The sequence below is a fragment of the Calliphora vicina genome, chromosome 5 (assembly GCF_958450345.1).
Source record: "Calliphora vicina chromosome 5, idCalVici1.1, whole genome shotgun sequence".
NCBI lineage: Eukaryota > Metazoa > Arthropoda > Insecta > Diptera > Calliphoridae > Calliphora > Calliphora vicina.
This window is the reverse complement of record NC_088784.1, coordinates 110,353,753-110,370,352: the sequence shown is the minus strand read 5'-3', so window position 1 is coordinate 110,370,352 and position 16,600 is coordinate 110,353,753. Positions and strand designations below refer to the sequence as shown.

The window sequence follows — 16,600 nt, the reverse complement described above, 5'->3', positions numbered from 1 at the left end:
CCAGTTTAAAGCAATGCTATTATCTTTTATATTAAGAGAATTTTAATAGATTTATTTGAAATCCAAATGATGTATTTTTACTAGGTGTTTAAATTATATTTATAATTAAACATTTGTTAGCCACAATAACATCCATTTTGAGAAAATATCGATATGATTTGTTCACTCAGCAAACCGCACTTGTTGATGTTATGTTCTTGTTCAAATGGAGTAGTCGGCACATTTGTTTGCACAACGATGTCTGCCATTAAATGTTGTTTATTGTAACTGATGTAGATATTTAAATTTTGGAAAATCGGACCACAAATTTGCGATATATAATTAATAAAAAACCTCTCAACTTATTTTTATTATTGAAATATCGTTACCGAAATAATCTAAATTAGCGTTACCGTTACCCTTAACCGTTTCGAAATTTTTTCCATAGTTTTTTGTTGGATTTTTTAACGTTTCCCGTCTGTGTGTATTGTGTAAACGTTTTACCAAAGTTAATTATTAAAATTAAATATACAAACATGATGGCAGCACAGATTTTATTTTGTTTTTACACGTGAAGACAGGAATATTTATTTTCCTCTTTCGTAAATAGAAAAAAAATTATTATGCAGGACATAGATCTTGGATTCGCAGAACATTGTGAAAGTGAATGGCTAACCAATGCTCACTTTCCAAGTAAACTGGGTGGTAAACCGGCTTGGCTTCATTTAGGAGATTTACCTACAACAGAAGCATTAAAATGTAAAAAGTGCAACAATCAGAAGAGTTTTCTGTGTCAGATTTATGCTCCCTTCGACGATGACTATAATTTCCATCGTATGGTTTATGTTTTCGTCTGCCGGACAGAGTCATGCTATACTGCAAATGAGAATAGGTGAGTGATATTAAATTGAGAACAATGATCAATTAAATGACAACAAATTCTATTTTAATAGCAATATTACTGTATTACGAAGTCAGTTGCCTTTGCACAATGAATTTTATCCTGATGTGCCACCTCCCGAAGAAGGCGAAGCTGCGGTAAGTTTTGCGTTCAGTTCCCAAGTGTTATTTTTAATAATTTTTTTTTAAGCCTGAAATTCTTCCCATCAAAACAAAGTTGTGCTTAGCCTGTGGCTGCATGGGTCCATTGAAATGTGGTCGTTGTAAAAAAGCCAACTACTGTGGAGCCCAGCATCAAAGATTACATTGGAAGATTCATAAATTATCATGTACAGCTGATAGTTCTTCTGCAGTTAAGCTACCGTGTCAGCCTATTGAGGAAATTTTGTTTCCAGAATGGGAAATTGATATGAATTCTGATGAAGATGACAACAGCGCAAAGACAGCGAAAACCGATATAGACGAAGAGCAGGAAATGAAAAAGTTAGAACAATTGACAGTTTCTGGTAAAGCAGGAGAGTTCCAGAACTTGCCAGAATCTGAATTGGAGAAATATACAAAAGGTAGTGAAGAAATAGATGACAAGCATTTTCGAAAATTTCGTAAGGAATGCGATAAAGATCCTTTGCAAATTATACGTTACAAACGTAATGGTCAAGTATTATGGATAGCTGACACCGAAAATACCATCAAAGAACAGTCGTGCAACATACCCAAGTGTGAATTGTGCGGTGGGGAACGTGAATTTGAATTTCAAATTATGCCCCAAATGTTGAATTATTTGAAAGATGCTAATGTTGACTGGGGAGTTATAGCAGTTTATACATGCTCGAAAAGTTGTCCCTTACCGAACGACAAAGGCTATGTTGAGGAATTTTGCATCAAGCAGGATATAGTAAATAATCAATAATATTTCTTCCTTTAAATGTGTTTTTTATTACATATAAACTAATAAAAAGTTTAACATGATCTAATTTAATTTTATTATGGGAAAATGACGATGTCTAGAGAAATCAAATTCAGGTTGACGTTTTGTATCCTTCTGATGCCCTTTGGCCAATACATTCATGACGACATAATTGATTTTCGCAACCTGTATCATGTCTAGAATCTAAAAGAGCAACAAGTTATTCATATTAAGTAAAAAATAGTTCAAATTATTTTACGCACCTCTTGCTCAGGATTTTGTATAGATTCTAAAGCGTTTCGGGCCTGATCAAAGTGTTTGGCTGCCAAATCATAAATTTCCGACGATGGCGGGCTCATCATGTGTTCCCTTATACTCTTGAACTCTTCATAAGATACTGGTGGTGGTGAAGTCAAATTAGCAAATGGTGCAAAACGGCGATTGAAACGAATTTCTTCGTTGTCAAACTTGGGCATGGGTTGGCGTATTCGACCATCCTTTGTCAAAGCGCACATGGCCTTATAGAAACCACCACACATATTCATTAGTGCGTGATAGTAGAAAATTTCCTGGCGATAGGATTTTTGTTGTTGTTTTTTGTTCTTTTTTGGCTTGGGCTTATTGCGATTTTTGGCATGCAATTTGCTCAGCTGTTCCTTTTCGTATTCCTCTTGGGCCAGTAGATTTTTCTCAGTCCTTGTCAAGGCCGAAACAATGAACCCTATAAGCAGTTCATAGGGATACCAGTAAATGTAAAGAAATTCATGCACCGAGTACAACTCCAATTCAAAGCCTGACATTAAATACAGCATCTGAGCTCTGAAACAGTTGTATAGTACCCATGTAGCAAACTGAGTACTAAATTTGAGGGCTGTGGCGGCAGGTTCGTTTCCTTCGACAGCTTTTTCATTTGCCAGCATGCTGAGATGGGAGTCCAAGCGTGCTGCTTCGACTTGTATGCTGTCGAAACTCTCAATAAACCTACCCAACTTGTCACGTTGTCGTGCACGATTAAAGCCACAAATACGCAAAAATTGTGTAAATGTGCTGATGCAATACCGAAAGAATGAGTCCAAATTCAATTGTATATCACGATCCATAGAAACAGGATTTTTGGGATTCAAAATCGGTGGTGAATTGAAAGCTCTGACAGAGTCCCACAGGAAATCTTTAACAGGTATTGTGCCAAATATTAAGCGACGACTTGATATGAAAAGACCCTGGAGAACACTGCGCGATAATATACATTGTCCAGATTTACGACTAAATTCTATAAAAAAATTCTTCAACACGAAATGGATAAAATTATAATCAGAAAATGTTTTGCAGACACGTTATCTTACCAGAGCTGAATAATAGTCTCGCATACGTATAACTTTGCAGGCATATTTTAGACGTTGCACCAATTCCTCCAGAAACATCAAACTGGAAGGTCGATCTCGCATTTTAACGCTACGCGGAAATGTAGGTGGTTGACTGCGATCGTGAATACGCGGTGAAAATCCAATGGGATTGGGAGAGTCAGCTAAAATCAACACAAAAGACAATGAATTACAAATCCGAAACAATCACAAATAACTTACTGCCTTCTTGGGGCTGCGTTCCCTTGTCAATAGTTTTCTTTATCTGAGGCGTCAATTCCAAAGAAGTATTTAAATGTTTATAAATTTCATTGATTACCACTTCGTCGATGCTGTTGACCATGGCGCAGTCCAAACTATAAATAGCTTGGTAAAAATGACGCATAAAACGCAGACGATATACTACCGCCATAATATCCTCAGGTTGTGAGGCCATCTTGCTCTGTCTCACCAATTCATCTTCAGCATCTTTAAGCATTGAAGGTATCAATGCGGCCTGGCACGAATCCTCCGGAGCCAAAAGTGAAGAATTTCCATACAGTTGAAAATCTTCCTCTTCATTGACACTGCTCGAAATAATGATGTTCTTAATATGTATAATTAAATGCCTTACGGCATGGCAGAAAGCTTTCAATGACTTATCCTCTATTTTGGCGGGAGCATGCAAATAGAAACAGGTAAATAACACCTGATCTATTGAGTTTCCCTCCAGCCAGGACACAATACAAGTAAATAAAGCATCGAAGATACCAATAAGTTCCTCATTTGTTAGACCATTTAGCTTTAAAACACCCGCTTCCACCGCCGATTCAAACGTATGTGGGGTAGCATCATTTTTGTTATAACCCATGCCAACATCCATTTTTGGATCCATCATTTCAATGGCCGACATGGCTTCGAACAAACCAAATAACATATCTTGGGCTAATTCACCCAAATTTAATTCACTGCAGGCTGATTTGAAACCTTGCGTTATATCCACCCAATCGTACTTGGGATACTCGCTGGCGTCCTCATTATTTGAACGCATTATTCGCTGCACTTCAGGATCCATAAAACCACAATCTTCCATTGGATACTGACCAGCTTCGGATGTTTCAGAATCTACTGAATCAGTTGCAGAAGCTAAATGGATATTGCCGGTGGAGGCAGCAGCGGCGGCTGCTGCAGCTGTTGCAGCCTGAAAACCAGGTTCATTTACACTGTTGTCATAAAACGAATTCCTAATTATTTACTCAAATCCAAAATAACTCGTATATACTTACATCGGATGCATAACTTATTTAATTGACATCACCAACTATAATTTAATATACAAAATATTTTTTCCTATTCAATTTTTCCAAAAAAAAATCTTCCCCGTTTTTTCTTTCTTTTGACAATCATCTGTTTTGAGAAGTTCTTACAGTGTTGTACAAAAAGGTAGTACGAAAAACGTACTAGGAAATAAATTTGACAGTGACAAATAACGGAAAATTTAAAAATTTCATTTATATTAATAGAAATTTATCAGACCTGTTACAAATTTCGTTCGGAATGGTTTCAATTCCGTGATTATTATTCCGATTGTTTTTTTTTTAGCTGCAAAAGAAACAGGCCTTAAAGGTCTGTTTCACGATGTCGAAAGAAAAATGATACAAAAAAATTTGTATGAAAACTATTCGAAAGACTGTAAAAAAACTGAGTGTTTTTCATACAAATTTGTTCGACTCATTTTTCTTTCGACATCGTGGAACAGGCAGTCATAGAGAAACTCGCAAATATCCATATGAGCCAAGCTCAGAATGTGTACAGTCTACTCTGTTGTACGGAAGAGAAACCAGGATAATATCGAGCACAATCATGCAAAAAGTACAGGTAGTCTTCAATAAGTACCTCAGAATCATATGCAGGATATATTAGCCCAACACGGATCTGTGGAACATATCCAATGAGGAACCCATACTGAAACAAATCAAACGCAGAAGATGGAGGTGGATCGGCCATACTATCAGGAAGATGCCCGATAGTATTACAAGGATGGCGTTAGAATGGTATTCTCAAGGCTCAAAATGGAAAAAAATACCCATCTATGTGTGTTCTATGTAGTAAGATACAAATTCTTACGCACATATGTATATGTAGGCAATGGTATTTTAACATTTTCCTTAGTAGATAATTTAAAATGTAAAGAATTGTTTTAAAGTACTTCCGTTTTTCTGTACGAAAAAAAATTAAAAACAATATCTAAATACAGAATATTGATGAAAGAACATTGTTTGGGGATAACTGTAATTTTACGTTCAATTGACAATAGCATTTTCTAATAAATTTTTGTTCAATACTTTATTTAATTAAAATTTGAATTAATATTGATTTGAATAATTATGTATGTATAGCATATGATGTAATTTATGTATCATTAGTTTTATTATTATTTTATAAATTGGGTATGATTTATATTTTGCATGTTTGTTGTAACCAATTTTTAATATTAAACACATTAACTTTTTTAAATTAAAAGTATCGTTGAAAGTCGTTCGAAGTCTAATTCAATTAATTTCATGTCAAAGAAACCCGCGCTAAATGTTCATAATGCATTCCGAATTTTACTTAAAAAAATAAGTGTTGTATAGAAAAAAAATAATCAAATTTTAAAGTGTTAGAATATGAAAATTATAACAATACATTTTGGAGACCACATAAATTACATCATGTTAAATTTGTAGGGATACAAACTAAAAATAGTAAATCAAACTCTTGACATATTACAGTTGATTAATGTTGTGTATGTATGTATGTATGTATGGATGTTTATCAGATTAATGTAGACAGAGTTGTTTTAAAACTATAAGAATTATAAGCTAAAATTGTATGTATGTAAAAAATTCATTTTTCATTTTACATGTTTATTTTTACGTTCTACAAAAAAAAATTGATATTGTGTGATTCCCTTTAAGAATTATACTCATAACTACTATTATTTAAGATGTTTTATCATTTAAATCTAAATTTCCTTGTTGTTGCCTCTTGTAACGTTGTTCTTTACGCCAGGCATCGATGCGTTCTTTGAGTTCAATGTTTGGCACCAGCATATCCTCGGTCAAATGTTGGCGATTAAAGGGATCTGTGTTGCTATTTAACAAGTGACGTGTTATAATGGCACGATCCATAATAGTGCCTGATGGTAAGACCACTGGATCCGACATTAACGTATCCATTAAAGGATCCTTAAATTCATCAGGTGCATCAGCACACTCGTCTTCAGACTGTTGATTGGCAACTAATTAAATAAAACAATGTGTTGTAGTATAATTTACATCAAATAAAAATAAATCAAATAATTACCATAAATATCATGTGCTTTTGTTATTAATGATCTAAACTTTTCTACTTCTATTGCTGAACGTATACTTAAGCGTTCAATGCGATTGGCAGCATCATCAAATAAATGTTTTTGGAAGGATCGTTCGTCAGCAGCCAAGGCTTGGGCAAATCTATCACAGTCTAGATGTAAATAAATATCGAATATTTGTCCCAACAAACGTCTGGGTTCCCAGCCATATTTGGCAGGATTGCGTACTTTTAAATCATTGCATTTGGGGCCGCACAGTTGATGTAAATTGAAATTTAACATTGAACTCAAGCGATCAACCAATTCGTCGCGCATAAATGGTTCCTTAATATCATCCTATGGGGGAGAATATTATTGTTAGTGGTGTAAAAGCTATATTAAGCAAATATTTACTTACAGTCAAATAATGAAACATTTCTACTGTTTCTCTAGCCAATGTCAAATAAGAACGACATTGTCGCTCATCTGTGGCCAATTGTGATAAACGACTCTGTTGTTGTTCAGAGCCCAAATTGGACCAAGCCGGTTCATTCAACATTAGAATCTGCATCGTAATAAATATAATTAAATGCATTTTTAACGTTACTGTCGATCCTGTTTAAATAAAATGAGAGCAAACAAACCTGTGTTTGATGAATACGCTTAAGATTTTCCAAACATTCATCCAAGAGGAATGTGGTGTCATTCATAAGCATATTAATGAATTTCACAAATTGTTTACCATTATTTGATTCGTTAATCATAACTTGGCGATGTACTGGACTCTCCCACATTGATTTGAATAAATGACTAATGTGGTATCTATAAAAATGGTTTGAATATACAAAATTATTATTATATTTTTTTTCATTCATTATTTTTCGAAAATTCTCAAAAATGACGGATAAAATCTTGAAAAAAATACAGAAATCTGAACCAATTTTATCAATTAGTTTTTATTTATTTATTTACATTATACCTTACAAATTAAATTCAAATTGGGCTGATTCAGCCTAATCATGAACAAAAAATCCGTTTTTCTTTTTTGAAAAGGGAAAAACACGTTTTTATGAGCTTCACTAAAGACTAACTACAATATTTCACCTCCCTTTGTTATTACATTCCTATTCCTACGTATTGTCAAAAATGGGGACCTTTGAACTTGATTATTCCCAGGTTTGGGGATATGTGGCCAGTATTCTGTTATGTAACTGGCAAGGTCGTGTGATTATATCACGTGCTGGTGTTTAACTAGGTTAATTGTGTGAGATTCTCAATTTTCAAATTCTTCTACAAGCTGTTGCCTTAATATTGATTTACACCAGACACTTAAAATATCAAAATAAAATATTTAGTGTGATTATTAGATGCAGTAACAGGTTTTTTAGTTAAAACCACTAAATATTGATTTGAATTAGAATTTTCATCCACTTTATTAAACGATCGCGGAGTACTGATAACAAGCGACGATTAAGGTACCGGAACGCAACATTGGAACAATATCAAAATCAAATGTTCGACCTTTTTTAATTAGTTGGTAAAATTTTAAAATCATATAAATACGTATGTAAAAAAAACTAAGTAGAAAATGACATTTAAAGTACCTAAGAGCAAGACATAATATCTCTTCAGTTGTTATTCCAATTTTCTCATGATTAGCTGAAATACATCATATTATAAAAATTTAGAAATTGGTTTTATATAATTGTAAAAAAAAATAATTTGTTTATGAACATATTAATTTACTGTCAGTGTACCTTTCTGTGGAAATGTCCTTATATCATCATAATTTTATAATAATAAACACACATTTTTTTTTGAAAAAAAAACAAGAAAAAGAACATAACTTAATATTCTAGATACATATGTACATATATCCTAAAAACAAATTCCCTACCAAAGGTATTTTTTTCACCAATGAATTAAAAAAAAAAAACGTTTTTCATATTCTTTATATTAATTTTTTTTAAGTACTAAGGAAAAGGGCAGTGCTGTTACTTGATGAATCTTTATTGTTCACTGAAACTTACCTTATTGTAAATTTATCATAAAATTCGGTACTCTGTCCAGTTGTTTCTATATCGACATAGAATTTCATTAATGAACTACACAATACAGTTTGAGCCAATTCATGGTTCCATATCTAATAGATTGTCAACAATAAGAATTTAGTTATAAATGTGAGTGAGAATGATTTAAAACTCACCGCAACGTTGAGGACGTTCGCAGGACCCAAGGAGAAAACAAATAATACCTCGACCAGTTTGGCAGTGACGTATGGATTCTTAATCATATGTGGTGCACAAACACATGTCAACAACCATGTTATTATTGAAAGATCGATGGCATGACGTATGTCATTCTGAGCATGTTGCATAGCAAACAGAATGAACTCGGCAATGTCGTCGATGTACCACTCGGGCAGTGCAGAAAATGCATCGGTTGGTTGCAGTTGCTGTGGTTGCATTTTGGCCATAAAACGACCTTCAATTGCTCGACCCTCCATCTGATATAGTAAGTATTCGCACACAGAAGAGTAAAAGAACAGACATGCATTCAAAAGTTTCGGATCAAGTAGACAAACTTCGCTGCAAAGTTTCGATCTTGTCAACTTTTTCAATTGCTTTAGCCAACGATCTCTGAATTGCTTGTTTCGGGAGGCATACGGTGTATTTTCCCAATGCGATTTGGTGCGATCGATTTCGTCGATCAGCTTTTGCAACTCCTTGATGGCTCGCGACTTTTGTCTGTATCTTTGTATGGCTGGCATAAAACCCAAGTGATGAGACTGTAGAGTGAGGAACCAGCATTGAGTTTGGAAATTGGCATTTGATTCGGTGTTGGCGTAGTCCTTTTCTAAGAACTTTCTATACTCCTCATCGGTAAAACGCAACTTTGTATCTTGTTCTATGAAAATCAACGAGTTCTTATAAAAGGGATAATACAGATCGATGCGATCCAATTTTATTTTGACTGACAATTGCTGCAAGACGCACATCAGATTGATGGCAAAACCATCCCGGGCCAAGAGCTTTTCATCACTGGCAAATTGCACACGTCGTTCATTGTGGCGTAATATGTGCGATATATATTCAAGTGTCTTTGGACGTGTGTTGACATTGACAAGCAATGATAGGAAAACCGAATGCATTAGCCCACGCATTGTAAACAGTTGCTGTTGTTTAAAAGAGGCACAAAAAAATCAAACAAATTTGAAAACAAAGAAAAACACATACGACGTAAATTGACTTTGTTATTTGTGGTCACTTACCCATCTAAATTTCTCCGAATTGGCTGCCAATGCATCACATTTACCGTGAGCCTCAGCGAATCGAACATTTTCTTCGGCAAAAAATGACACGGACAAGAATGGACCCAAATAACTGCATTTGACAATCTCTCTTCCCGGTATTTGTGTACATAGGGCTGGCAAAAAGTTCATTTGCTTGGCCAACAGATCACACAGTGGTCTAGCTGTACCCACTTTGACAGCCATCAATTTGGACAACAACTCCATGTGATGTGTTATGATTGTGGGTGAACATAAGTTGCGCTGCATTCCCATAAAGAGTCCTCTCAACATTTGAGAGAATATGAACTCAAAGTCTTGTGTCTTTTCGTAACACTTGGCGATGTATTCAATTAGAAAATCGTCGGGCACACGTTCCTGATAGTACAACTCCAATAAGGCAGATTGATCCAGTGCAATATTGAGATTCTCATATATTCGATCAGTTAGAACCAATGTAGTTGTTAGGAAAATCTGATCTAATGTTATTTTTAGCATATCTTGAATCTTTTCTACATCTTCAGATTTCTCTTGCGATATATTTGTGTTGAATTTTTCGCTGAATTGACGGTGATTTTTAAAACATTTAATTAAATGTAATATTACATTGTATTTGGCCAAGGACATCGGTGTGAAAATGTTTGAGGATGGTGTCGGACAAGTGCCAATGAATTCTGAACTGGTAATACCTACGGGAATAGCAAGAATAAATTAAACTTGTAATAATATTTCGTACACTAAATACAATAACGTCACAAGTCAAAATTCTCAAATTTTCAGGAGAAGGCAAAAAACTGTTTATGCAAAAATGATTGTAATACATATATAAAAAAAAAATAGTTTCATTATGAAAATAATCCATTTTTAATATAGTTTTGCTATACTGCTTTAAATTTTATAATGCGTTTGTGGAAATAATTTATTTTATCAAAACATATGTGCATAAAATAATACAGTCAATTTAAATCACACTTTTCAATTAAAGAAGCACAATTCAAAATAATACACCACAAAATGTATTACTTTTTACGGTAATAGTTGCAAAACTCAAAATAACACTCTTTATGTGAAAAAAAAAATAATTGTTTGTTCTTGAGCACGCACATTGACTCAAAAGAGCAAAAAATTACAGTGATGAGAATGAAATTTTTGAAGTAGTTAGATATGAAAAAAAGTCCATTTTGGAAAATTTTGAGTTGTGACGTTATTGTGTTATTAATGTGCGATTGGTTTAAACTATAGTTTTTTGATGGGAAAATTAATATTTTTCTCCTACTTACCGCTTTGTAAACCTCTGGATGTCGAAGGTTGATCATCAATAACATTTGCCATAATTTCTTGAACTTCAGTATCATCACTTTTGATTTTTTTCGGCGTTGAATACGTTGGAACATTCTCGGTTTTATTACCACTCTTTGTTTCATCTGTCGTTGCAGCACCAGTGGCACCCTCTGACTTCATATCAGCATCACTATTGTCAACAGCGCCGGCGACTGATCCCTCACCAGTCTCTTCGTCGTTATACAAGCGTAAAACGCATTCCATGAGCACATTCGATATTAACGAATCGAAATCAAATCGTTTGTCCGGATGCTGTTCTATGAAACTGGCAGTTTGTGGACATATCATGGAACCAGTGCAATATTCATTCCATGTTGCGTTGAGAACTTTCGAAAGCATGGATTCGATGCGTTCGTTGCATGATTTTTGTGGTTTTGGCGTTAAAATGTCTAAAGATGCCTGCTTTTGTGAAGTGTTGGCGTCAGCCGGTGATGGCTGTTCAGAAGTTTCCATATTTTCCATCCCAACATCTAAATTTATTGGCAATTTTTTGTTGTTTTTATGGTTATTTGAGGACGACGAGGATGACGAAATTTCATCCTCAATGCAAACGTCTGTTTGCATGATATTTATGGGAGCTGATGTTGCTGGTGGTAGTGTTAGGGTATGGCTTTTTATGGGTGTTGTGGAAACAGATTTCATTTCAACATCTACATCCATTTTCTGTTGTTCCCCAATTGGCAAAATTAATTCCTGACAATCTGTTGCAATTGAGGAAGTGTTTTGAGCAATAACGTCTCCCTTCAACGATGACGAACTAGAGCTGTTCGCTGAAGAAATTGTTTTGACCAAACGGGAAGAATTCGAAACATTGGTAGCCGTACGTTGACCTAAACCATCTTTATTTAACAGAATTTTTATATTTTTTCAATACCTATACAACATACCTTCTGCACTTTGTGTATTTGCGGATGCTGCAATCTCGTTGGCAGTAGCACTAGATGATGATTTGGCTAAAGTGCGTAATCTCCTGGCACGTATCTTTACCAAAAAAAAAAAAGAAACCAATGCCTTTTAACGTTAAATTATAAAAATATTAAAATTCCAATAATTTTTACCTCTTCTGCCGTTAATTCACTCATTTTTGCAACATTTTGTTCCTGTTCCGACATTTTGCTTCTTGTATATTTTTTATGTACAAAATTTTCTTTTCTTTGTTATACTGCTTTTTCTTTTTTTACGTCTTTTTCTTCTATTATTTTTGATTTTCTTTACCAGCTGATTTCTAAAGCCTGCTGCTTCTTATTGGGAGTTTTGTTTGTTGGAACAAATCAAAAATTTGGAAACAATTTGCAAATTTACGTTTTGCACTATATTTCATAAATTAGTTTACTTTAATTCACTACAATAACTCTTTTCCTGCTCTATGCACAATTAAGTTTTACTTTTTTTCCAATAATAATAATAAAATTTATATTTTTATGCAGCAGACCCAAAAACAAAAGAAAATACAATGACAAACAATTTTTCATAGATATGCAGTTGCCAGACTAACTGTGTTGTCAGATTATCCCCATCTTTATACTTCGGCTCATATGGCTGATGTCAAACACAATACACACCACACACACCGTTCATTTCTTATGCGACTGTTATTGGTTTGAAGACCCCCGAATTTTCATAGTGAAAAACCGCATATAAAAAAATGGTTTTGCTCATATGGGCGGCTCATGTTAGCAGATCAGTTGGCACCGTTTGTTGTTAGTCTGACAACTCTCTCATTGTGTGAATGCAAATGCCAGACTGAACAAAACACTACAATTTAGTTTTTTATTCATTCGTGTTTCTTTACAGAATATTACCGTTATAATTTAAACCCCATATTCATAAACAGTTATTAAATTTATCTGACAAATACAATTTTAAAACTTTATATTAAGATGTAAAATGATACATAGCATATTATATATCCATATTGTGTATATTAATGACTTAGTAATCAAGTAGTAATAGGTAAAAAATCGAGGTTTTCCTGGTTTTCTTGATGTATGAATCATGTATGTATGTCAGTTATTTGTGGTCTATTATTTGTCAAGTTGTCAAAAAAAGAAAAATCTACGGCAAAAGTGGGGAATGGTTAGTTTGTCAAAATCTATAGTCCAAACTATAAAAGGTTTGAAAGATATGAAAGTTTGCCACGAACAGGACGTCCATTAAAGTATAATATAATATTGAGGCGTAAAATTGTAAGAGAAGTACTAGAAATTCCAAATTAAGTAGCGTACAATTAAAAAATTGATGGAATTGATGTTAATAATGCATATACAATTAACCGCTGCTTTCAAAATTCTGGACATCAGTCGCGCATGGCCAGAAGAAAACCGTTCATTAGATCCTCCAATAAAAAGAAACGTTTTGACTATGCTGTTCAGGGAAAGGATTGTTTTTACAGACAAATGCTAGTTTAACCTTTTTGGAAACGATGGTAGTGCAAGAGTTTGGTGAAAGCGAGGTACTGCCTTAGAACAAAAAAGTGAAATGTATTGATTAAATTAAATAAATATTGAAGACCAAAACATTTTTTTATATAAAAGAAATATGAAGACCTTTTTGGGAAAAACATAAAAATTATGCTCTATTTTAGTTCTTCCAAATTTGGATGCATGTAACTTTATAAAGCGGCCACAGAATGGAAATTTCTTATATTTTATTTTAATTTTTATCAGAAATATAACTGATATTTTAAAAAAAATGGGCGACAAAATTTAAAAAAAATTGTCATTTATGATGACAATTTTTTCTCTCTAGTAAGTTAAAGAACACAATAGATATGGTTCTGTTTGAAAAATATTTATATTTTGTAGATCCGAAAATTATTTGTAATTAGTTGACCGCCCCGCCCCGGCTTCGCCCAGTAGCATTTACTAATGTTAGTTCTTCAAGTTTCTCCAACCCACATACACCTGCCTGCTATTATTTATTTGCAAATAAAATATCTATATTTGTACTGCATACTTTAGGGAGCTTATTTAATACAGTTGACTGGACTCAAAAAAATTTCCGAGTTTTACCCGGAATTTTGAATTTTTTTCTTTACAAACCATTTCCTGAAAATTTCGAATCGAATGAAAAAAAATCAGCAATTAATTTTTATATATATAGAAGATGTCAATAAATAAAAACAATGATGTTTTGTTTGTTTTAAATTATTATATATTTTCTTTAGAGTTCTTCCATTTTAATAATAATACTATGTATGTATTTGTTTTAACTAAATAGTATTATGTAATGTATGTAATTTATTTTTCTTTACCTTTGACTACAACTCTTTTAATATAATTTAAGATACATATAGTAAAATTTATCGTATTGTTTCCTTGTTTCTCAATTATTCTTTCCTTCCTTTAAATATTTTTCTTTTGTAAGTTAAATTGTTGTATTCATGAATCGGCATTATTCAGTGCATATATATGTGTATTTCAATTTATATTGTATATAAACTTATTATTTGTTGTATAAACATTATTATTTTTAAAATCTAACATAAATAAATTATTTAGTGGACCTGCGTAGTGTAAATGTATTTTTTCTGAATTGAGTGAAATTTATTACGTTTAAATTTAATAAATTAAACAAAGAATTTAAATAAAAAATCATAACACCAAAAATCCTTAGCACAAAATAAATATTACTTAAGGCAACTTGGTATTTTTCTTTGGTTGTATTAAAAACATTAATAAAAAAAACTTTCGGTAAAAAATGTTTTTCCTTTATCAAATTTATTACATTTGTTTTGCCGTAATTGTTGCTATTGTTGTAACATTATAATAAGTAATCCTCACGATATAGTGTGTATTTGTGTAATTTTAAAAATTAAAACAAAGAATTGTTTATTAAGAATCAAAAATTTAACTTAAATGCCGAAATTTGTAATCACATCAAGATAGTGAATATCTACCTCCCTACTGTTAAATTGTTTTCATATACTGATAAGTCTGCCTTAAAGTATGCAATATTTTTGCTTCGTAAATAACAAATGAAAAGTTTTTTTTTAAAAAAAAAAATACGATATACAAGTTCGTATGTTGTTTTGTAATTTAATTATTAATGCATAAGCATTTTATAATATTCACTACAGATTTTACAACATACATAATACATATATTATACAAATTGAGAAAAATCACATTTTATAAGGATTTTTGTTATGTAATTTGCAAGGATGCATTTTTTAATTCTCTAAATGTTTTTATACCTATAACAATTTTGAATTGGTGTTTCGTTTTGTTGTTTTTATTTATTGAAAATGTCCGATTGACACTATTACTTTGATATTTATTGAATCATATACAGGTATGTCACAGACATTCATTTTGCACGAAAGTGAAAACTAAAACGTATTTAACTTTTACAGAAAAACCAAAAAAATGTTAAAGTGGAACTAAAAAATTAAAAATGTGTAAAAGAAACATTTAAACAAATTTAATGTATACTTTTAGAAGTGACAAATAGTTTTTTTATTTGTCACTTAAACTTTTTTGGAGCTTTTCAGCTGAAGAGTAAACCATAACATTGCGAATTGGAAACATATGATTATTTTTACTTTCGTACAAATCCTGTGACAACCTGATTATGTTTGCTAATTTAGGCCTCAAATGTTTTAAATTAAATTGGAATGGAAAAATGTGTAAAAGAAACATTTAAACAAATTTAATGTATACTTTTAGAAGTGACAAATAAATAGTTTTTTTTTATTTTTTGTAGCTTTTTAGCTGAAGAGCAGCATAACCATAACGTTGGGAATTGGAAACATATGATTATTTTAAATTTCGTACAAATCCTGTGACAACCTGATTATGTTTGCTAATTTAGACCTCAAATGTTTTATTGAGAATTAAATTTGAATGGAACTAAGTAAAAATAATTTTTTATGAAATTTTAAAGAAAAAGTTTAAGTCTTGTTTAAAATTGTTTGTGATGTGTGTTATTTAATTGCTTATTAGTCATATAAAATGGCCAATACAAACTTATTTCTAAATTACAACTTTATATATAAATAACGAATAAATAGTTGGAAAATTACAAGAATAGAAAACATGATGAAAGAGCATAATCATGATTTCACCTTGGTGCACGTAAAACCGAATAACTTTTAAATTAGTTTTGTATGTATCTCATTCAAATGTATATTTAAAAAATATTATTCATAATCCTGTAATAAATTTAAAAATTGATTATGAATAAGGTCTTTAATGTATTTATCCGTAGCGCTTAAATTTTTACATGATAACAATTGTTTTTAGAGATAGAGTTCTTGGGCTTTTCAGCATCCTATTAATAATAGCGCAATACCATTGATTGATTATTTTAATTCAACTGGAAATTTTCCACAATGCGCTGAAATATGAATATTAACATTCATATTTCTTCTAACTTTCCCGGAAAAACTTCTTAAACAACTATGTCTTCTTTGCATTTAATAAAATTCAATAACTCTTTGAATTGTAAATTTTGCTGTTCGGTACTTATATCTTAACCATTCCATAAAAATTATTAATTCCTTGGTCTGT

General features: G+C 32.3%; 3 protein-coding genes across 3 annotated transcripts; 1 reads left to right on the top strand and 2 right to left on the bottom strand.

The window, feature by feature from the left end:
• Window positions 1–555: 555 nt before the first annotated feature.
• Zfrp8 (Zinc finger protein RP-8) lies at window positions 556–1,848 on the top strand. The gene is made up of 3 exons (XM_065510561.1): window positions 556–871; window positions 933–1,017; window positions 1,070–1,848. The coding sequence occupies exons 1-3, from the start codon at window positions 603–605 to the stop codon at window positions 1,787–1,789; spliced, it is 1,074 nt and encodes a 357-aa protein (XP_065366633.1). The 5' UTR covers window positions 556–602; the 3' UTR covers window positions 1,790–1,848.
• Naa35 (N-alpha-acetyltransferase 35) lies at window positions 1,792–4,552 on the bottom strand. The gene is made up of 5 exons (XM_065510560.1): window positions 4,413–4,552; window positions 3,370–4,349; window positions 3,130–3,311; window positions 2,050–3,069; window positions 1,792–1,990 (listed from the first exon to the last, which is right to left on the bottom strand). The coding sequence occupies exons 1-5, from the start codon at window positions 4,421–4,423 to the stop codon at window positions 1,850–1,852; spliced, it is 2,334 nt and encodes a 777-aa protein (XP_065366632.1). The 5' UTR covers window positions 4,424–4,552; the 3' UTR covers window positions 1,792–1,849.
• An 893-nt stretch (window positions 4,553–5,445) lies between these two features.
• Ube4B (Ubiquitination factor E4B) lies at window positions 5,446–12,485 on the bottom strand. The gene is made up of 10 exons (XM_065513652.1): window positions 12,149–12,485; window positions 11,978–12,071; window positions 11,030–11,920; window positions 9,732–10,438; window positions 8,667–9,635; window positions 8,491–8,603; window positions 7,105–7,282; window positions 6,879–7,025; window positions 6,475–6,817; window positions 5,446–6,409 (listed from the first exon to the last, which is right to left on the bottom strand). The coding sequence occupies exons 1-10, from the start codon at window positions 12,200–12,202 to the stop codon at window positions 6,111–6,113; spliced, it is 3,795 nt and encodes a 1,264-aa protein (XP_065369724.1). The 5' UTR covers window positions 12,203–12,485; the 3' UTR covers window positions 5,446–6,110.
• Between the last annotated feature and the right edge of the window lie 4,115 nt (window positions 12,486–16,600).

What these genes read in the sequence shown, in the direction of transcription:
- Zfrp8 (XM_065510561.1), top strand. Translation starts at nt 603, where the DNA reads ATGCAGGACATAGATCTTGGATTCGCAGAACATTGTGAAAGTGAATGG. An exon ending in TATACTGCAAATGAGAATAG is followed by an intron (nt 872 to 932) that starts GTGAGTGATATT and finishes CTATTTTAATAG; the next exon opens with CAATATTACTGTATTACGAA. An exon ending in CCGAAGAAGGCGAAGCTGCG is followed by an intron (nt 1,018 to 1,069) that starts GTAAGTTTTGCG and finishes TTTTTTTTTAAG; the next exon opens with CCTGAAATTCTTCCCATCAA.
- Naa35 (XM_065510560.1), bottom strand. An exon ending in GAGACTATTATTCAGCTCTG is followed by an intron (nt 3,070 to 3,129) that starts GTAAGATAACGT and finishes TTCGTGTTGAAG; the next exon opens with AATTTTTTTATAGAATTTAG. An exon ending in TACAAAATCCTGAGCAAGAG is followed by an intron (nt 1,991 to 2,049) that starts GTGCGTAAAATA and finishes TTGCTCTTTTAG; the next exon opens with ATTCTAGACATGATACAGGT.
- Ube4B (XM_065513652.1), bottom strand. Translation starts at nt 12,202, where the DNA reads ATGTCGGAACAGGAACAAAATGTTGCAAAAATGAGTGAATTAACGGCA. An exon ending in ATCCAGAGGTTTACAAAGCG is followed by an intron (nt 10,439 to 11,029) that starts GTAAGTAGGAGA and finishes CTATTCCCGTAG; the next exon opens with GTATTACCAGTTCAGAATTC. An exon ending in CGAACGTCCTCAACGTTGCG is followed by an intron (nt 8,604 to 8,666) that starts GTGAGTTTTAAA and finishes ACAATCTATTAG; the next exon opens with ATATGGAACCATGAATTGGC.